Source organism: Cyprinus carpio, chromosome B21, assembly GCF_018340385.1.
Source record: "Cyprinus carpio isolate SPL01 chromosome B21, ASM1834038v1, whole genome shotgun sequence".
NCBI lineage: Eukaryota > Metazoa > Chordata > Actinopteri > Cypriniformes > Cyprinidae > Cyprinus > Cyprinus carpio.
This window is the reverse complement of record NC_056617.1, coordinates 4,544,631-4,568,390: the sequence shown is the minus strand read 5'-3', so window position 1 is coordinate 4,568,390 and position 23,760 is coordinate 4,544,631. Positions and strand designations below refer to the sequence as shown.

Here is a 23,760-nt window from a genome sequence, read left to right as displayed (position 1 = left end):
GTGTGTGTGTGTGTGTGTGTGTGTGTGTGTGTGAGAGAGAGAGAGAGAGAAAGAGAGAGAGTTTTAAATCCTATCACTGGAATGGGGGCGGGGTCATGGCACATGATTGGCTGCTGCAAATGTAGGTCACCAACGAGGAACACCATGCTGGCACCTTGTTACCACGGAAACCTGCATTTTCTTCCCAAACTTACGCACACAGAAAACACAAATGTTGCCCTTTCTTCCTGTATCCTTGAGCTGTCGGCGGCAACATCACATGTGTAATTAGTGTATGTGTGTAGTCTTTATTTTGAAACGAATACTCTATGAAGTACAAGCAGCTGCACCTGTCTTTATTTACACAGACATGACAGATGCATTTCAGGGGTTAAAGTGGGGTTTTGGGTGAAGGAACCATAAGATCTGATGGTGATCCTGGTGGCACAGGAGATATACGACATGACCTCTGACCTATCAAGCCACAGAAGTATTCTACCTTATTACCTGTGTTGAAAAACAGTTTAAAAAGGTCTCCAAGCTTGATCAGACTTATCTGTTGACTGATTTTAAAGAGGTTTTCACAGGCTTGGCAAGGCTGAGAGTCTAGATTAAACCATCTTAAAATGGTAATCTGTCAGGGTCTAAACATATATTCACTAGAAAGCTAAATAAATACATATACACTAAAAAAAATGGTGTAGGATTTATTTTAGAATGAAATTCACTCAGAAATTGCTAGTGAATTATGCAATAAAATTGCAAAAACACACTGAAATTTTGAAGTAGAAACAGTAGGAATGGTATTTTCTCATGAATCATTCAAATTTTCAAATAAATAAAAAAGGTTTTAGAAAAGTTATTTCAAAAGTCATCTTTACAGTCTATAAGCATAAATATTTGTTGTAAAAAATAATAATAATAATAATTTACACCATGCTTTTTTGTATGTGTTTTGGTTACAACTGCATGATAGAAATATCACTTTCACAGACATACTGGTCTCTGATGATTACCTGTGTACGCAACAGTCACACAGCATATTACTCTTCCTAATTCTGCAGTATAATCAGTATAATATGCATATTTAAGGATATGCATATTTTTCTTTATTTATTCTGCAACTGAAAATGACCCATTTCATGATAAAAGCCTGTATACATCATTAAAAAGTCTTCATGTATAAGGCTTATGCAAACTCAAATATCTAGTGCCGTTGTATTAATCACAGAGGATGATGCAACACTCACCTGATCTGTCTTGCATAGTTAAGCTCGATCTCAGTCCTTTCCTTCACAAATTTGGTGTATTTTTCCACAAAGTCGATTCCCCACTGCGTGTGCTTTTCCAGGTTATCAAACTGATCCTGAGAGAAAGAGAGAGAGAGAAATATGTTAAAGCTGGCACAATAACAGTGCAGGCTGTTTGGACATCCTAATTCAGTTGCTGAAATAAAAATAAAAAATGTACCACAACAAGAAAGGTTCACCAAACAGACACCGCAAGTCAAAAGGAAGTGGACAGGAAAAGCCCACCCTGATACTGACATGAAAGTGAGTGCTGTTAAAAATAGTGACCTTTCTATCAAATGCATGAGCTATTTCCACTTAATTTGCTAAAATTATGTCACTACTAAGTGCAAACAAAAAGAGTTTACATGGATCAGTTTTACATTCAACTTTGAAATTTGCCAGGTTTTTAAGTCAAAGCATAAGGCACAACTCATTGTACAGAAATTGTAAACTGCATAATTCACAAATTAAAGCCAGGATCATCTACTGCATCAAGTTCAAGATGTTTCTGAAGGTTTCCTATTAGAAAAACACAAGGAACCAGTTTTACAGACTGAGCGGTCAAAGGTTTTATTAAAAACTGAAATCTGGAAGTGAATGCAGGTGATTTTATGTTTCCAGGATACGTAAATACTAAAAAAAAAAATAAAAAAAAAACCTTTTGTGATCCAACCACTTAAACCACATTCGTCTGAAACGCATGTACCACATTTGCAGTGCTCAAGTTACTGGCACTGAAAGTTGTAATAATATCTTGTGTTGTGGTCATCTATTGATGATTGCACACAGGTTTGACGAGGTGTGTGTGTGTAGGATTTTCATTTTTCATTTCCAGATGATTTCTGGTAAAACCTCTTTAAAGCACATAAACCACAGAAATGAGTTCTAGAAGCAGACGCAATCCATTTTTACACCTCAACTAACACTGATGACACATTTGAAATATGACAGTTTAAGAGCCTTGTGCATGTTGGGTAAAATATGACAGAAAATACTTAAGACTTGTATATGATCCAATATCGGTATCTGACAAGAAATAAATCCTATATACTGTATTAATAACGATAATGAAGCATATGTAATCGGATTGTGCAAAAACAACCGCAAAAATGCCATGCATTAGGAAACACAACAGAACGTTCTAGCTAATGTCCCTCTAATGTATTCTACAATCTCTTCAAATCACATGACTACTGAAAATAAAAATTCCATTCAGAACCAAAACTTATTTTAAGTCCGCTGTCATAAAAGCACCTGTTTGAAGGTTCAAACTGTTCCAAACCTATATGAATTTCTTTCTTCTTAACATAAAATAGGATATTTTGAAGGTAACCAAACAGTTTCTAATCCCCACTGACTTCCACAGTATTTTTTTTCTTCCATGTAATGAAAACCCATAAATCACAAACACTGATCTTAAGAACTTACAATAAAATCAAGACATTTTTACACTGCTAAAAAAAACAACAGTAACTCAAAAATCCTACACAGCCGAAATGCTTAGACAACAAAACAAAGTTTTACTGAACTGAAGAACCATTTAAAATCTTTACAGTGCACAATAAAATCACATCATCAACTTTACTTGGCACACTAGACAGAAACTACTCTGAATTCAACAAGTAATTGGTATCGCAGTAACGCTTCGATCACCTTCGTTTGACTCCAGCATCCCCCCATTTTCTCTTCAACCATCTCGAAGTCTGAAGAATCCAGTCATATACTTGCCCTCCCTCTGAACAAATGTAAGATGCACAAAACCATTTCACTTTCTCCTTATGAAGAAGATACCAGTTCAATTCCTGTTCTTGCAAACTGTCCGCATGCATTCAGACAGCAGACAGGATGAGCGCTCAAACCTTGTGTGTTTTGCGCACAGGATGTACATGTGGGTGATGTTCTAGGTTTCTGCACAACATATTAGAACTTTCGGTCTATTGTTTAAAGGTACAGTTCACCAAAAATTCAAATTTGGTCATTATTTACTCACCATTATGTCATTCCAAACCAATATGAATTTCTTGGGGAGAAACCTTCATGCAGCTATTTTCATATAATGCCAGTTAAAACTAAACTAAATGACACCAAAAAAGCATTATAAATGTACAGTAAAAAAGTACAAACATTTTGTACAAATTTCCATTCACTACATTATTAAACACCCCCACATAAATCGTATGGACTACATTTATCCAATATTTATTGTTGGTTTTTTTGTAGTCACTATAAATGATCAAAACGTGTAAAGAACCACAAGGAAATCTTCAAAAATTCCTACTTTTGTGTTCAATAGAAAAAAATAACAGCATTTGGGTGAGTAAACAATGACTGAATTTTCGGAACTGAATTTTCTGACTGAAACACACACAGTGCCAAAGTCCCCTGTCAGCATCTTGGTAATTCTACTGACCTAATACGATTAGGTCATTTCAACACAGATCACCTCCTCTTACACAACACAGTCTTTAGTCCACACAGCAGAGACAAGAAACACTAGAAGAGCGGCAGCTGAAGGTTTAAATCTGCTGTGTGACCGTCTTGTGGTTTTGATCAGAGAGACGGCGTATAATGTGACAAACGGATGCTCAGTTGTCTGACATTGTCAGCAATGCAAAGATGCCTACAAAGTGCAAGAGAAATCCAGACTAGACTAAACTAACTCTATGAAAGCTGGCAACCAGCAGTAAAGACCCTTTGTGTCGCTGTTCACGTGGGCAGATTTTGCAGTTCTTTAGGGGGGCGTCAATGTATCGAAAACATCAATTTGACGTCAACTTGAAGGGACGTCCCCACGTGGAAAACAAATGTACTTTTGGCTCAGTTGGTTTAACATTAAAGGTTGACATAAAGGTTAGGGTTTGTTTCATCCAATTTACATGTGCAGTTATATATTTAGCAGACACGCGCATCCAAAGTGAGGAACAGCACAACAAAAGTGACTCATCCAAGAACAGTTACCATAAACTGTAAAAGTATAGTGTTATATTGCCAAGTTAACGTGTTGATGTATTAACAGACACTTCCATTAAACAACAAACCAAGCAATTTCACTGAGAAATATCATGCAACCACAAACTGTACAGAACTCAGTGTTTCCTTAAACTCTATATAATATGATTATTTGGTGCAGTATTGCAACACAAAAGCATTAGCATATTCATTTACCCTCTGAGTTGCCAACACTTTAGTCCACGGTTCTTTAAATGATGAAGCAGCCCCCATCTCTTGCGCCCAAACCAGTTCTAAAATCAAAACCAGGACCAAGACTGCCTGTCCGATTCAAACCAGCACACTTCTCCGGTCAAAACCAGTCCGTCCGCCAGTATCAAATGCTGATTCCAGTGTTATAATGGTGGATTATAATCCAGATTCTGTCTTTATCCACAGATTAAACCCCTCAACCCAGCATAAAGCAGACATACTTCACATCTGGAGCTGATCCAACGAGCGTCTGGGCGCCAGATTTACAGTTAGTTCAGTAGTTCTACTTTTTAATCCAAGTCCAGACATTTTCAACGAACAAAGAGCACTAGAAAGATCCAGCACAGCTTCCGCAAGCAAGTAACACACTACCTGATGAGGAATTTACATTCATATTTACATCCAGCCATTTAGCAGAACTTTCTATTTAAAGCAGTATACAAATGAGGAACACAACAACAAAAGGTGATTCACTTAGAATTTAGGTTAGAAGTTTCTAAGCACTTTAAAACGTTTTCTAAACCTTCCACTTTGGTTGTTCAAATGTTAAAATTACAGTTTTCTTAATGTATGTCTTAAAGTAATTGTGTTAATGTTACATAACAAACTTGGTATAATGATGTCATTTGCAACAATTTAACATTATGGGAATGTTGGCTTGCAATCGTTATTGAATTTATTAACGCTGTTTCATAAAAAAAGTTTACAATTATGTTCTTTTATAAAATATTGCTTTATCCATGTTGTATCCAGTACTGGGTAGATTACTTATAAATTGTAATCCATTACTGATTACAAATTACATAATGGAAATTGTAGTTAGTAACATAATCTGTTTAATTACACATATTAGGTAATGTGTTCTGAATACTTTTAGATTACTTTTGAACTAACTCGTAAAAAAATAGTTTCCATTCTTTGTTATCGTCAAAAAGTGCATTAAACATTACATAAGTCAAGGTTTCCCATACTGGGGTTCGTGAAGTGATGAAAAGCTAATAATTAAAAAATAGGCCGAATAATTAAATCAAAATGTCAACTGCGCTACGGGTGTACCAAGTTCGAATCCCGGCTCGAGGACCTTTTTTCAGATCCCACCCCGCTCTCTCTCTCCCACTTCGCTTCCTGTCATCTCTACACTGTCCTGTCATAATAAAGGCAAAAACGCTGAAAATAAATATAAAAAAAAAGATCACATGTGAATGACAGTTTATATGTTTCATAAATTAGGCCCAATTTGCAAATTTCCGCTCTAATGCACAATCAAACAATGTTGCAACAAGACTTTTTCCTCCAAACACTGTGAGAACATTTATCAAACACTATTAACAAGATATGGAACATTTGTTCATAACATTTTCACAGTGTTTACATTGTAACGCTCTCTGTTAGGGGGCAGAGGTGATGGAGTCATTATATCCGCTGTACTCCAGAGTGGCTACATCTGCAATAACATCCCACCGTGGCGTGGATTAATGAGGGTCACGAAGGGCCACCAGCCGACCCTGAACAGAGCGCAAACAGATTGCAGAGCACCTGCATCCGCTGTGAACTCATCCACTGGATGGAAACGAGAGATCGGGGAGAGGCTGAGCACACGTACATGCTCGGCTGTAGGCATCTGAGCTGCACACATGTAAAAATCAAAGCTCTGCCAGGTGGTGACTGAGCAACTGGAGGGAAAACTGGAGAGAATGACTCAGAGTGAGAGAGAGAGAGAAAGAAAGGAATTTAAAAGACGTCTGTTATTCAAAACCCCCCTTGTGTCTTTTATCCGTAATACAAAGAAACACAAGCACACTTTCATGTGAGCACATACCTAAAAGGTTAGTTATTATTTACTCACTCTTGACTTGGAATAGATTGCACGAGTCATATGGACTACTAAGTGATCACAAGAAGCAAATTGCACAGCAGCTACCCATAAAAAACAGTAATCGTCCTTTCTTGGTGGTTGATATGCGTTGCAAGAGTGCTCTTGTAATTTTTAGAAGTAACTGCATTGACACCACCCAGAAAACCCAGTAAGCACCCAAAACACCCATGCAACTGCATATAAACCACCCAGAATGCCCTAGTAGCTGCATAGCAACCCCTCAGAATGCCCTAGCAACCACATAGGAAACACCCAGAACTCTCTAGTTAGCACCTATCGATGCCCCAGCAACCACCAAGAACACCCTAGCAACTGCATAGCAACCAAAGAGAAGGAAAAAAAACAGTAATCACCCTTTATGGGTCATCGCTATGCAGTTGCTTAAGGTGTTCTTCTTAGTGGTTGCCATGCAGTGGTAGCTCCTAGTAGCAACTGCCTATCAACCACCCACAACACCCTAGCAACTGCATAGCAACCACCAAGAAAAAAATACAATAATCACAGTTTGTGTGTGGTTGCTATACAGTTGCTAAGGTTTCTGATATCAGCTGCATAGCCACCACCTAGAATGCCCAACAACTGCATAGCAACCACACAGAACACCATAGCAACACCCTTATCAACAGTTTGCATTTTCAACCACACAGAACACCATAGCAACACCCTTTTTAAAAGTTTGCATTTTCTCTATTATGATCAATGTGATGACATCACAATGGAATCGGAATAAAAAATGAGGTCATACTTTAGTCTATATATGGAAGAAACAACAATTTTTAATAATGATTCTTGTGAGCACGGCAGAATGCTGTAATTCAGCCTGAAATAAAACACACCCAACTGCACAAAAACATGAGCATGAGAATAGCTGTATGACATTATTCCATCATCCAGAAACACATGCATACATGCCTCCTCTCTCTCTATAAATAGGCTCTGTATGGTCTGATGGGACACCCAGAAATCCTAGAGTTCACTCGTCTCTCACGAACTCATTAAATCCAAAGACTCTGAAGAGCAGAGCACTAGCCAGACACTGTAAGCACAGGAGAGCTGACAACTATAGCCGTTACACATGTATTACTCTTAAACTCTGGCCTGTTTAAACTGTTTATGTTTTTCCTCTAATCATGTGAGCAGAACCACCCAGAATATCTTAGCAACTGCATAGCAACCACCCAAAATCAACCATCAACAAAAAAACACAAACCACACTTACTCCCTAGCAACTACACAACAACCAAACAGAAATAAAAGGTAATCACATTTTCTGGGTTGCTCCTATGCAGTTGCTAAAGAGTTCTGGGTGGCTGCTATCCAGCTCCTAGTAGCCACTGCACAGCCACCACCCAGAAACACCCTAGCAACTGCATAGCAACCACCCAAAATGCCCCAGTAACTGAAAACCAAACCAACAGAATAGCAACCCCATAGCAACCAGCCAGAAAACCCCAGAAATCCACACAAAATCCACAAGCAACCACACAGAAAACCCTAGTAATAACCCTACCATATCTGCATAGCAACCACCCAGAACATACTAGCACCCACATAGCAACCACCCAGAACACCCAAGTAACCACTTATCAATGCCCTAGCAACCATTTACAAAAAATACAGAAATTAAAATATTCTGAAAGGATTTCACACTGTTTTAAGAAGACTTTATATACATTTATTTTTATTTTTACTTTTACAGTAGAAACTGTAGTAAGGTATTTTGGTGGAAACTACACTTTTGTAAGCGTTTTTCTCCCAGCATTTCTGAAATCAGTAAATGCGTTTTTAATTTACCCTCCTGCTATGAACTCAACAAACCCTCAGCATCCACACAACATGATTCACTCTCCATCATTGTGAAATCTGGCCTTAATTATTTAGCCAGAGAGCCCAGCTTCATCAGGCTTCTGCTTTGGTACTTTGGGACGGGCCAATTAACCACTGCACTAATGAAGAGCCCCACTCATTTACACAAATCACAGAGAACGAAAGAGAGGAAACGCTAAATATATCACTGATGAGACAAAACTCAACTAGAACTTAACCTTAACACATCTGGAGCTGAATTTGTGAGTGCAAACTACTGACCTCAGATCAGTCAATCAACACTGTTAATAAGAACAGGGTGATCTGATCTCAGGTCAGTGTTTCTTCTAAAATAAACAAGAGCACTGCAAATAAACTTTATGACATTTAGTGTAATAATATATATTTTTTTTAAATTAAATTAAAATAATGGTCACTTCTAGAAAGTTAAAATATAAAATAAAATAGTACAGGGTAAAATATCACGGCGATTTCTAGAATGTTACAGACAGACAGACAGACATACCTACATAGATAGATAGATATATAAATAGTATAAAAAAAATTAAATAATACAGTAAATTGAACATATAATGTGATAGCATTTAATTTAAAGATAATTTAGGAAGTTAAAATAGAAGCGAATGAACTGAGAAGTCAGCCATAGTCTGCTAATTAGGAAATAGGAAACAAATGTGAGGCCTGCAGTATCACAGCCAACCTCTTGGAGCAGTAGAGAGTTACTTGTGTAACCTCTACTGTCAATAAACCAGAAAAAAAATATCTAAAAGTCTTTGTTGTGAGCTTTTTATTTAATTACCAACAAAAGGAAAGTTTCCAAAACTCCAAACACACTCACACATCAATGGCTCTGTTTCTGTGCGTCAGCTGACACCATGAAACTGAAACACCTGAAATTCCCCAAAATACACTCATATCCACTCATACACTCAGTCACACAAGAATACAATTAACTGTAAAAACTGCTTTGAAGGAACAAAAAGTGAACAGTATCTTACACACGATCAAAGGCTGGTTCGATACCAACATGGTTAGCATGCATGGTTTTCATTTTTGCATGCAACCAAAACCGTCACAGTCATTACAGGCACCATATTACATCTCTATCTCTCCTGAACTTTTAGTCAGAATTAAATATTATCACATGGTAAATTAGATTATTAATTTGTTCTATTTTAGTTTTCTGCCCAGAGGAGCGTTAAAAACGCTTGACAGATTCCTGCTGACCTAAAAACACCCAACACAGGAAGTGGCTTAGCTACGGTGCAGATGTAGAGTGCTGTGGTGACGGATGTGCTACTGAACACACGGGGTCAGTGTGATGATCTTATTAGTGCCGTTTGCTCAACATGCGTGAGTGATCCCTCGAATAACGCAGCCTGCTGAGAAGTTAGTCCAGTTAGGCTTGACAGTTTCAGCACACATTAGCCATGTTTGCATGCAATCGAGTAATCTGTTTGACCGCTCAATCAGATTGAAAAGCCTTCACATAAACACCTCGATATATCCGACTGAGCTTGATCCAAATGAATCTTCAACTGGATTGGAAGAAGTGGTCAATAGGAATCCAGTTAATAGGAAAAAATTGAGCAAGAAAATGGTTGAATCCGACTATTTTCTTAATCGGATTCAGAAATGCCTTCAGAACACGTTCAGTGCAGTTATACGTATGTTTACATTCAATTTACTTCATATGAACACGCATGTTCATTTCCGTCTTACGAACTGTTCATCCTAAGTGGGTTGCTGGGGTGATCTAATTGTTTGATAGCACGTTGCTATGCGGTTGCTGGGGTGATTTGAGTGGTTGATGCTGCGTTGCTATGCAGTTGCTGGGGTGATCTGAATGGTTGATGGTGCGTTGCTATGCTGTTGCTGGGGTGATTTGAGTGGTTGATGGTGTGTTGCTATGTGGTTGCTGGGGTGATCCAAGTGCTTGATAACATGTTGCTATGCGGTTAGTAGGGTGATTTGAGTAGTTGATGGTGCGTTGCTATGCAGTTGCTGGGGTGATTTGAGTGGTTGATGCTGCGTTGCTATGCAGTTGCTGGGGTGATCTGAATGGTTGATGGTGCGTTGCTATGCTGTTGCTGGGGTGATTTGAGTGGTTGATGCTGCGTTGCTATGCAGTTGCTGGGGTGAAATGGTTGACAGTGCATTGCTATGCAGTTGCTGGGGTGATTAAGGGGTTGATAGTGCGTTGCTATGCGATTGCTGGAGTGATCCAAGTGCTTGATAACATGTTGCTATGCGGTTAGTAGGGTGATTTGAGTAGTTGATGGTGCGTTGCTATGCTGTTGCTGGGGTGATTTGAGTGGTTGATGGTGTGTTGCTATGTGGTTGCTGGGGTGATCCAAGTGCTTGATAACATGTTGCTATGCGGTTAGTAGGGTGATTTGAATGGTTGATGGTGCGTTGCTATGCTGTTGCTGGGGTGATTTGAGTGGTTGATGCTCCGTTGCTATGCAGTTGCTGGGGTGATCTGAATGGTTGATGGTGCGTTGCTATGCTGTTGCTGGGGTGATTTGAGTGGTTCATGGTGCGTTGCTATGTGGTTGCTGGGGTGATCCAAGTGCTTGATAACATGTTGCTATGCGGTTAGTAGGGTGATCTGAGTGGATGATGGTGCATTATTATGCAGTTGCTGGGAAGATGTGAGTGGTTAATGATTAGTACTAGTCAGTGGAGGACACTGAATATGTATTAAATATTTGTTGCAAAAGCTCTTCTGACATATCAGTTTTTTTAGATGCGACTGTGAGTATAACTACACTTATACTCACAGTCGCTCCGACTCAGTTATCGCGCAGACTTTTTGTTTGGAATTTAAGAACTGCACATGTAAACAAATACATTAATCGGATTTCAAAGTTAGAATTCATATAAAAAGAACTTTCAGAATCTCAAAACGTATTGAAAATTAGTGCATGTAAACAGCTATTGTACATTATGAGTGTTTTTGGTAGGGGTTTTTCAATCGTCATGAGATGTTTTGAAGTTATGCTCATTGTAGAAAATAGAAGCGTCTCTCTATTCGTTCAATAGCCTCTGTTCATTGTGGCTGGCGCTTGTAGGCGGTTTGCATTCAGGGAGAAATATTTGTGTGAGATGTTGAGCAGTGTGTGTGTGTGTGTGTGTGTGTGTGTGTGTGTAGGTGTTTAGTGTGTGTGTGTGTGTGTGTGTGTGTGTGTGTGTGTGTGTGTGTGTGCGCGCGTTCATGCGAATGCCAGTCAATTGGTCTTTCACACAGGGCCTTTGTGCTGCAGAAAAAGGCAGAACAGAGCTACTGTAACCTCTTAGTCATGATACACAGAAGGGTCACACACAATTGGATGGTCCTATAACCAACATTTGTCTTTGTGCCATGAAAACGTCCAAAATGAACTTAAACGTCTTCTCTTCGCACAATAGGGCATCATAACAAGTACACTGCTCCGAAATATCCCAACAATTTAAAACACCCAAGAGAACATCACCCCAACCACTCCATAAACACTGCTAGCATCATAAATCTCAAATGCTAACATAAAAATCCCTTTCTGCTACTAAGAGAAGGTCTCACATGCTCATAAACGCACAACACAATGAAAAACTGTGGGATTTTATACTTCTAAAGTTACCACTTGTGCCAAATAGTTTTGAACGTTTGCAAAGGGGAATTCTGTGTGTTGCTATGTGGTTGTTAGGGTAATATGAGTGGTGGATAAGGTGCTACTGGGGTGATAGTGCATTGCAATGTGGTTCCTTGGGGGATCTGAGTTGTTGATGATCAGTACTGGTCAGTGAAAGATACTGAATATGTATTAAATATTTGTTATAAAAGCTCTTCTGACACATCAGCTTTTTTAGATGTGTCATCGGCAAAAACTACAGTTATACATCTTGGTGAATGCTAGGGTTTCTTTAACTGTAGTGAGAGAGATAGAGGGAGAATAGCGTGAAAGTGTTTTGCATTTTTACGCATTTCCTGATGTAACAGCTTCAGTTCTTAAAAAAGTCAATGAAGTGGTTTTGGGTGGAGGCCATCTGTCTGTCACATTCAAAGTCCCACCCACAAGTGAGAGCTGGAATTTGGGTCACTTTGACTGGAAGGATGACACATTAACACACATAAATTATGTTCATGCTGTGTGATCTCAGCCACACAAAATCATTTTTAAGTGCTGATGTGTGCTGGAGAGTCAAGAGTCCAAGCTGACACAGGACAAACCACCCTGCTAACTAGCCTATAGCCACTGATGAATAATTAATTAGTCATTGTTGATTAAACCTTCATTGAAGCTTATGTGTTAATTTTGGTAATAGAAAAACATGCACAAACCAGTGAAACTTTTCCATAAGCTAATATCATACTTAAATTACAAACTCTAATAACTTTAAAAGGTTTTAGTACTCAAGTAATCAGGTCAAAACTGCAGGGGGCAAAATTCATTACAATTATAAAAGGGTTTTATGAACACTCTTACAAACTTGCATTTTATCCTTATAATAATAATTCAATATGGATAGATTTTTAAAAAACAAATGTTTAATTATTTTTAATATTTTAAAATATTTACTTAAAAATACTAAATACTATAAAATACTAATTTATTAATATATTGTTAATAGTTTTATTCATAGTTTTATTATTATATATAAATATTAGATAATAGAATAACTTAAACATCTTACCTTTTGGGGTTTAAGTGTAGGCTTATTTTGAGAAATCTTAAAGGGATACTCCACCCCAAAATTAAAATTTTGTTATTAATCACTTACCCCCATGTCGTTCCAAATCCGTAAAAGCTCTGTTCGTCTTCGGAACACAATTTAAGATATTTTGAATGAAAACCGGGAGGCTTGTGACTGTCCCATAGACTGCCAAGTAAATAACAGTGTCAAGCTCCAGGAAAGGTATGAAAGTCATCGTCAGAATACTCCATCTCCCATCAGACGTGCAATCTGGGTTATATGAAGTGACAGGAACACTTTTTGTAAGCAAAGAAAACAAAAATAATGACTTTATTTAATAATTCCTTTGTCTCCTCTCTGTCTCTCCATATCACCGTATGCTGTGTATGCTCTTCTGTCATCATCCGCGCCACATGGATGCGCTGTTTCTACGTGTATTTAGCTTTGATTTGAAATAAAACAGCGCATCCTTGTGGTGCGGATGACACAGAACCAGCCTCCAGGAACCAGCGGAGCGAATCCACCGACTGCCGTCTGTTCAAGAAATCATACAGTTCTTCATGCATCATCATGGGCTAACACACTAAAGCAGCGCAGTCTGAGAAATTATTACGAGAAACTAAAACATAGGTCAAAATTACACTAAAAGTCACACAAATGTCTAAAAAGTTGAGATGAAGGGAAATAAATGAGTTCCAGCTCTGAGCCACTGTGGAATGTGGCCGATTACCCATCATGCACTGGGAGATTAAGCGACGCAGTGACCTTTGCTTGATGCCGTTTTTGTTATTAAGCTGATTACCGGCTAGAATTCGGCTTAAAGAAACACACACTTCACTCATTGTTGATTTTCCAGCTTTTATCCATTTTGTTCTCCTGCCTAATGATCCTTTTTATTGCGTTACATAAGACAAATTCTGACTTCACCTCTGAGGATCTTAAAACTGAGATTTTCATAGGTAACGAAACCCAGAAATGAAACTGAACATGGCGTGATATTACACACTACTGGATAAAAGTTTGGAATAATTACGAAGTCTCTTCTGGTCACTGCATTTATTTAATCAAATATACAGTAAAAAGTGTAAAATTATGAAATACTATTGCAATTTAAAAAAAATAAATAAATAGGATAAATTCATTTCTGTTATGCAAAACTGAATTTTCAGCATCATATGAAGCAACCCAACTGTTTTCAACATTGAAAAAAATAAGAAACACTTCCTGAGCAGCAAATCTGCATTTCAGAATGATTTCTGAAGGATCCTGTGACACTGAAGACTGGAGTAATGATGCTGAAAATTCAGCTTTGCATCACAGGAAAAAATTGCATTTTATGATATATTCAAATAGAAAATGATTATTATAAACTGTAATAATATTTCATAATATTACTGTTTTTACTTGCCTTGGATGAGAGACTTCTTTCAAAAATATTTTAAAAATCGTAATTTTTGCAAACTTTTGACCAGTAGTGTGCATAAAAATAAAACACACTCCATTTGTTGGTCACTTAACATGTCGATAAAATAAACAGACAGTCTCTTCCTGTCTCTGCTGGCATCTCTTGGCCAGAAAAAGCTTCAAATTGGCCCAGACTTGACTTTGACTTAGAAAAGTCTGGCTTGGCAGGACTAGAAGTGGCCAGACTTTATGGATTTGGTCTGTCGGCGTGCTGCTAGCTGGTATCTGTCCTGTCGTCTTCTGGAAATACATTTTATAGAAGGTTGCCCAGCCTTCAGAAAATACAAACAGGCAGACAGCTGCTGGAGCACAGTGTACATTTATGTGTGTTTCTTTAGCAGTGGCACGCTCAGGGAAAGCACAGCATGCTTGAATGTGTGTGTGCGAGTGTGTTTAATAGTGACAGAGAAAGTATACTGGGTATGTGAGGTATGTGTGCCAGCGGAAATCTGATACACACTCACCCACACACACACAGATCCATGTGCCAAATACACAGGCACTTCCTACATGTGTTCTGAACTATTAAAAGGTGAAGAATTTTGAGTCAAGGTTTGAAACTCATTTTAGTTCCATGATGTTATAGAATTCCAAGTGAAACGGGATGTTCAATGAGAATTCGTTTAAGAAATGACTGGAAGTGGCTCTATGTGAAAAGCAGTTTAGGGGGAGGGGCTAAAACATAAGAGGGCTCAATGATGTCAGCAGAAAAGGAAAGTTGTTTCGAAGAAAGTTAGTGATAGAAGATTCTGGAAAACAAACCAGTGTTATTATTGTTTATAAAAACTACAATTAAACTTAAATGAAAAAAATAATTATCTAGGGAAAAAAATAACTAAAGTAACTAAAACTCTAAAACTAAATTAAACTGAAATAAAATGGCTACAATTTATAAAAATAAAAAAAAGTCACAATTTAACAATAACATTACTGTGCTGGGAGAAACCAAATTTCAAATAAATATTTCCAAATGATACCATTTTGTGCACAAAAATGTTAAAACCAAATTAAAAATGACATATACTGAAAGTAGAAAACTTACCAAAAATAATAAAATAAAATAAAATAAAACTACCAATGATAAAGGAACTTCTTAACTGAAAAAATACACATTTAAAATATAATGTTAAAAAAATGAATTCTAATTTAATTACATAATTATTTTTTTAAAATAATTTTATTTTAAATAATATTTTAGAAATATATTATTAATTATATATATATAACTAAATAATTTAATATTATAATTTATTTTTCAAAAATATAATATATAATCTTGATATAAATGTTGTTTCTTTGGAATAACATGCAACAAATCCCAAACAATAAGACCTTAAACGTGCACTGATAAAGTGAACAAGGCCACCCAAGGTCAACAAGGTCTGATACTGACATCAAGTCAATTAAATAGTTTAAATTCATACACACAGATCCTGTGGTCGAAATTGCATCCTGTCAATGACAAAATAACAAACTGATATTGATCATTCACATTCATTTCACACACACACACACACACACACACACACACTTCATCCTGTCTCTGTCTTCATAAATAGGTCGCTTATGTTCAGAGCATGATGAGAAAAGAGAAGCCTTCTCAGGTTTAGTGCCTCTCCATCCTGAAACACACACACACACACACACACACACACACACACAACACTGCATTTGCACTGATAGCAACGGCCGAGGGCTGAAGTTTGAGCAGGAATGCTTAACGTTCATAGGTTGGATGGTAATCCAAGGATTCAACTCACAGACCTAAAGAGGTGAGAGTGAAATATTAAATTTAGACGCGTATACACACACACACACACACACACAGAGAGAGAGAGTACTCGGATTATCACAAGCACTTAGATACACAAGATGGAAAGTAAACTCCTCTTCTGCTCAGGGTATAGATTGCTAGTAATCAGATTTAAAAACAAGTAAACATTAAGAGAAGAGCAATGAATCCTTATTAATGCTGAATGGAAGATGTCAAGTCACTGTAAAATTACCAAATCAGCCAGACCAGAGAGGGCGCTGTTTACATCCTACTGAACGAAACGTGTTTGTGATGCAGTGAAAGTGCAAGTTTCATTGAAGACTGGAGTAATGATGCTAAAAAAAATCAAAAACCTCAAACTTTTAAATGGTACTGCTTGCCTAAAATACAAACCAAATACTACAAACTCGCTTTTATACAGAGGTCATTTACTTCCTCAGAGAATTTGTCTAAAGAACTAAAGTACTAATGACTTAGAATGACCAAAATGAAAAGAGAAAAAGAAAAAGGGATATGCCAGACAGAAGGAAGAAAGTCGTGTAGGCTGATGTAATCTATTGTTCAGCTGCTTTTAGTGAAGGGAAGTTTAATGGTTTTTCACTGTGCAGAAATCACAGAGCCAACTCAACAAACCACTCCACCTGCAGCTCACATCGCACACCACAATCACATCTGGCAACTCGCTCATCAAACAGCCAACATCTGGCAACCCTATTAACCCCACACGCACCGCAGCTGTGAATGTAAAAAGATTTGCCATGGTAACCATTGTTGCCGCCAAAACAACCGAAAGCTTAAGTAGTGTTACTCATTAAAAAAATCTAAACAAATTCATAAAGTAATGCTAGAAGCTTTAAGCATCATTTAAAAAGCATATTTTCACATTAACGATAATTCACCACGGTCTTAATTTGCAGAAACTATGGCTAGCAATGGTACGTTTTATAGTCAGCCAACACTTTCTCTCTCACGTTTAGAGAGTTTGCCTGTAAATCTCCATCAGATTAAGACTGAAAGCCCATGAACCACTTATCTTCTAGTTCTTTCTGTGCCTAATAAACTGAAATGGGCACATGTAACTGCTTCCTGTTTCTGCCTCTTACTTCCTCTCCCACAACGACACAAAAAACACAATCTCTGCCTTGCATTTGACCACGAAATTAAAAATAAACCACTAAGAATCATTCTGAATATTGAAATAAGGTAAAACTTATAATAGTATTACTATATTTGTCACATTGCACAGTAATTTTGTAAATAACATGTTTTGTGTCAGTTAAGTTTGACTAAAATCATTACTTGCACTGTTTTTATAGGCGCTGCCAAAACAGCATGGTTGCCATGGCCATAAACGGAGCCTGATTTGAGCGATACCATGGCATGGCATTTTTTCCACAATAATAGACCGCTCTGTGATTGGATGAGAGCAGGGCAGCATGGAATGTCAGGTTATGAAAGAGGAAGTCATTGAGTCCATAACAAGGACAAACATGGAACTGAGAAATGAGAAGTTTTTCTCTAAAAAAAAAAAGGGTCAAATGTACACGTGCATGCATGTCACACCTTTTTTTTTTTTTTTTTGCACTGGCAACCCTTATTAAAAATAACTATATTAATATAATACTTACTATTTCTGCAGTATATGTAGTACGCATGAGAGTTATAGGTAAATAAAACTAGAACCTAAACTAGAACGTAAAAAAATTATATATAATTTATTGTATTTCAGGTAGATGCCAAGGCAATATTTCTATGATACATACATAATAATATAATAATAATTATATATTTAATATACTTATTTTAGATTAACTTGATGCACCAAAACAATTGAAAAAAATAAAAAATAAAAAAACAACCTGAAACTGATAACAAATAAATAAATATTCTAATTAAAATATAATATAAATAGAAAAAAACTAATTCAAAATATTATAACTACTGTTTAAAAAATAGAAATACTAGTTCAAAATATTTCTAATATAATACTTTAATAGTACTAAATGATACAAAAATAACACTGGTGTGTATAATATGCACATATACGGTATGCAAGCAATTTTGTATTGAATAACCAAATTGAACAGTTATTGCTATGCATACATATATATAAATGTGCAGTAAGAACAACAGAGCACACTGCATGAAATACTGTATCCCATAATGTAATGCATCTTTACATCTCTATTTTTCCTCATTATTTAATCAGACTGATGAAAGTTAAAACATTTACACAAAATGCAGAATAACCATATTTATTTCAAGATGGAAACCGGACGCCACTCTTACGCAAAATGACAAAGTCATGTGAAAGCAAGGACTTTATGATGCATAAGGTTTCACATGCTTTTTTCTTACAAAGAAGGTAGTAAAGAGTATATACTGCAATAGTATTTAGTTAAATAGAAAGTTACGTTTTCCGAATCTGTTTTAATTCTTAAAGCAAAGCACAAGGACGAAATTTATTGACATTATGATAAACCAATCAGCAGCAGCTTGGGAATAGAATGTGGGTTCAAAGCCAAAGAGAGGAACTGACAGCTTTATCAGAGTTTCCCAGAGTGTCTCAACTCACAAAGCTGCTATTCATGCATGCTGTTCACGTGTGTCGTCAGAAAGATCACATTGCGTTATAAACCTTAGCAAATCGGTATATAATGACGCCAGCAGATGAGCTCAATCATTGCCAATAAAACAAACTCTCAGCAGCAGGTCTTACAAAAACTGCAGTACAATTATACATTAATATACATACCATGGTACTGAATGAATACCATATTCATATACATGGCATTTACAAGAAATATGCTCACCGAAGGTGCATTTATTTGATCAAAAATACAGTAAAAAATTTGAAATATTTTAAAATGTAAAATAACTGTTTTCTATTTGAATATATTGTAAAATGTAATTTATTCCTGTGATGCAAAGCTGAATTTTCAGCATCATTACGCCAGTCGTCAGTGTCACATGATCCTTAAGAAATCATTCTAATATGCTGAGCGTTTATTTTAAGTTCTTTACTGTCATTTTTGATCAATTTAATGCGTTTTTGAATAAATGTCTTAATTTCTTTCAAAAACAAAAATCTTGCTGACCCCACACTTTTGAACAGTAGTGTATACAGTGTCCATGTATTACCATGATACGTTTTGTGAATGGAACAACTCTGATTATAGATTTGCATGCTAATCTCAGACAGTCGTGAGTTCAAGATACTTTCCTTAATTTGAAACAGCGATGCACATTTTCTCACCTTTGCATAAATTAGGAGCAGCGCTTGCAACTCACACAAATATTTATTCAGCAACCTCAAGGGTCGCTAGGCAACAGTGAAGGAAGAAGGAAACACCAAAATGATTCTGAGTGCTAAAAACACATCACTGATAATGGAGCTTCAAAATCTGTTATGCAAACAAGATGCGTGCACACACATACACACACACACACACACGTTTGTTTTTGTGAATTGTGGGGACATTCCATAGGCATAATGGTTTTTATACTTTACAAACTGTATGTGCTATTGCCCTACACCAACCCTACACCTAACCCTACCCCTTACAGGAAACTTTGTGCATTTTTACTAACTCATTCTGTATGGTTTATAAGCGTTTTGAAAAATGGGGACATGGGTTATGTCCTCATAAGTCACCCTCTCCTTGTAATACCTGTGTCATACCCATGTCATTATACAAAGTTTTGATCCGATATGTCACAAAAACACACAGACACACACACACACACACACACACACACACACAAGAAAAGATCGAGTCCTATGAGACATTCTGGTGGCTGGGGACCAAGACTATTTTTATGGAAGAAGTAAACAGTTATTTCCATAAATCTCAACAGAGAATGTTTTATGAGTGAATCATTCAGAAATGAATCAATTAAAAAGATTCTATTAAAAAAATTATTCATTTACAAATGACTAGTTTTCTTAAGAATCTTCATTTGCCATACAGAGCTAGAGCTAGATTTAACATTAATTAAAAGATAATTGTTTATTTTGTGCACAAAATCCATTTGGAAAACCAAGAAATTTGTGGTATATGCTCATTCCAGAGAAGTTTAACAACATACACTCATGCATTTGGCTGTAAAACACATATGACATCTACAGGAGTCACTCTGTCGAGGTTTTATTAGAGAATTTGCGACTGCATGCGGCACCCAGACAAAAATTATGGTAATTTGTCTCATCTGTAATTTTAAACACACATTTGTGAGGTGCCTCTGTACAGGTAATTTCTACAGGTAAACACACACTCATGTTTAAGGAAGTCGGGAATCTAAAATGTCCTGACAAAAAGTCCCACAAACAAATTTGTGGACCAACAAGTCTAAGTTTGGTCTAAATGTCATCGCAGAGAAAACAGCATTAATAGCTGAGCAGTAGATGGAATATCTGCAGTATTCAACAGCTGAAACTCACATTTAAAGGGACAGTTGCCCCAAAAATGAAAATTCACCTCAGCTTTCATTTACTTCCTTTCATGCCTTTTAAAACCTGTAAGATGTTTGTTTCTTACATAAAACACAAAAGATTACATTTTATGCAATGTTCACACAACTATTTTTAATATAATGTAAGTGGATGGGGACTGGTACTGTTGTGCTCCAAAAGTAACAAAAAAGCATTAAAACAACTCACATGTGTCAACAACTTATGTTTAACATCAACGATAATAATAATAATAATAATAATAATAATAATAAATATTTAAAAATAAGATTTATTGATGTTTCATTTCACTGACATCAAATCTAATGTGATATATCGTATTTGAACATAATCTCACATGAGTTTCCTACCAAATAATGTCTTATATTTTTGTCAGTTCCTCATACAAATGTTATCATATGGCTTCACATACTGTATGTATACATTTGAGTAAAATTGAGTATTTTTATGATACATTTTTGTCATATTTTGAGCCCACCAGCCCCAGTCCCCATCCACTTTCACTGTATCAGTATTGTTTTTGTTAACTAAACAAAAAATAAAATATACATTTTATAGCTGAAATAAAATATAAACAGTAGATGAAAAACTTACTATATTACTTTATAAACTTACCATATATACCATATAAACAATATATAAATTAACTTTACTGAAAATTAGACTGAAATAAAATACTAAAATGACTAAAAAATTACTAAAATGACTAAAAGCTGAGAGAACATTCTTCAAAACGTCTCCTTTTGTGTTCCACAAAATAACTTAAATCATATGATTTTCAAAGGAGTGAATGATTGTATAGAATTAACACTTTTGGATAAACGATCCCTTTTGTTAAAAAATTCTAAAAGTTTCAGCTTTCATATTCATATGACAAAACATCACCACAGCGTGTGTGTTTCTCAGATCAGGTGACCTACTTCAGGTGCACACTTCCCTCGTGAAAACTCGCTGCTTCTAACACAGCTCACATTATGGGAATGTGTCAAATTATTTCCCACTTTTGCTTGCTAATTTTCTCCTATTCTGATTTAAAAGCACACACTATTTTTAAGCTGTCCATGCGTTACCACAGACACATGCTCACACACACACACAAGACACACACACACATGCTGCAGGAAACATGTTGGCTCCAGTTACAGGGCAGAACGCGACCCCAGCAGCAGGACAGCCTGTCTGTGTGTGTGTGTGTGTGTGTGTGTGTGTGTGTGTGTGTGTGTGTGTGTGAGTGTGTGTGAGTGTGTGTGTGTGTGTGTGTGTGTGTCATTCCAGAGGCGGTGTACTGGGTTGGGCTTTGGTGTGTGTGTTTTTTTATGGAAGGTGTCCCAGTCTCACAGTCTATTTGCAGGTCGTGCAAGCAGCAGGGAATCTTTTTATCTTCCATTTTCAGAAACAATTGTCTGGGTTCAGTGGAAACTCGACATCAAGGTGATGCAAACATCCACCATACGGGACACATTTAACCTCCACGTGCACGTCTGACCGCGTGTTTCATTGGTCTGCTGCTGTCTAACACACCAGCCATGTGGCTACAGTTAAAAACTTTATCACTACACCAAATCTTTCTCACCTTCTCCAAATTTCATGCTCACACACAACGAGAGAAAACACACACATCATGCATGTGCTGTATGCTGTATTCCTTCACAAACACTTTAACACTTAAAGATATGGATACTGGATATTTAATTATGGATTTTGCCTATTTGTAGATTTTAGATGACTTTTGATTACTTTTTTATATTACTTTCTAATCTGCTTTACGACAAAAAGTAACACTTTAAGAACCATATATTTTTAAACAAGCTTTCCTACGCTGAAAAAAAAAAAATAAAAATAAATTCATTAAAAAATGGTTAGTAAATTTGACAAAGAATTACAAAGAAATAGCAAGTAACGTTTAATTAAACATAAAAGTGAAAAGTTTGACATAGAAAGACTGAAATAGTATTTTTTGTAAAAATCTTTGCTTTATTTACAACTTTGATGTCATTTTTACAATGTAAAGCTTTCTTATCAACGGTTTTTCTTGTCAAAATAAAACATTTCATAATGTTGTCATGCCTAAATTCACTTAAGCAACAGAAAATTGATTTGACTGACAAAAACTATTCAAATTTGCTTTTAGCATGTTATGCTCATACAAAATTGTATTCAATTTTAATATTGGCTATAAAATGTAAAGAAATTATTGACATTAGCCATCTGAACTCTTTGAACTTAAGGTACACTGTAAAAAAATTTTTTTTGCGAAGTTGTAAATAAAACAAAATTATTGGACTACAATAAAATTGTAGATATTGTTTAATTTACAATTTTAAAAAATTGTAAAATGTAGCAATTTACGAATAAAAATTATTTATACATCAAATTTATTTTAATGTAATTAAAGATGAAATGTGCAATTTCTGTGCTATTGTCACAAACTCAATTGCAAAAATAATGATTGTTTTTAAGTCGGTTTCCCTCAAAACTGTCCCTGTTTTCCATTGGTCAGACAAACAGTTAGTCCCGCCCCCAAACCAAAACCATTGGTTAAATCAGTCAGTTTGCTCAGGCTTTTTGGAATTCTCAAACAGAGCAATATTTTGAAAGCATAGTGTTACACTTTTTCAGGAAAATGAACAAGATTTATGTACAGTGGGTACGGAAAGTATTCAGACCCCCTTAAATTTTTCACTCTTTGTTATATTACAGCCATTTGCTAAAATCATTTAAGTTCATTTTTTTCCTCATTAATGTACACACAGCACCCCATATTGACAGAAAAACACAGAATTGTTGACATTTTTGCACATTTATTAAAAAAGAAAAACTGAAATATCACATGGTCCTAAGTATTCAGACCCTTTGCTCAGTATTTAGTAGAAGCACCCTTTTGATCTAATACAGCCATGAGTCTTTTTGGGAAAGATGCAACAAGTTTTTCACACCTGGATTTGGGGATCCTCTGCCATTCCTCCTTGCAGATCCTCTCCAGTTCTGTTAGGTTGGATGGTAAACATTGGTGGACAGCCATTTTCAGGTCTCTCCAGAGATGCTCAATTGGGTTTAAGTCAGGGCTCTGGCTGGGCCATTCAAGAACAGTCACGGAGTTGTGATGAAGCCACTCCTTCGTTATTTTAGCTGTGTGCTTAGGGTCATTGTCTTGTTGGAAGGTGACCTTCGGCCCAGTCTGAGGTCCTAAGCACTCTGGAGA

The 23,760-nt window shown here is 36.4% G+C and overlaps 1 protein-coding gene across 35 annotated transcripts in view; it reads right to left on the bottom strand.

Moving 5' to 3' along the window:
• Positions 1-23,760, bottom strand: part of LOC109055641 (formin-binding protein 1) — a 71,181-nt gene that overhangs the window by 37,449 nt on the left and 9,972 nt on the right. For 5 of the 35 annotated variants that reach the window (XM_042748311.1, XM_042748325.1, XM_042748326.1 and 2 more), the window contains exons 1-2: positions 4,437-4,790; positions 1,230-1,345 (exon numbers count right to left, since the gene is read on the bottom strand). In XM_042748311.1, the coding sequence (XP_042604245.1) occupies positions 1,230-1,345; positions 4,437-4,493 (173 nt within the window). In that variant the 5' untranslated portion in view covers positions 4,494-4,790. Of the gene's footprint in view, positions 1-1,229; positions 1,346-2,924; positions 3,159-4,436; positions 4,796-23,760 lie in introns of those variants that run through there. The other 30 variants (XM_042748313.1, XM_042748315.1, XM_042748317.1 and 27 more) reach the window with 21 other exon arrangements.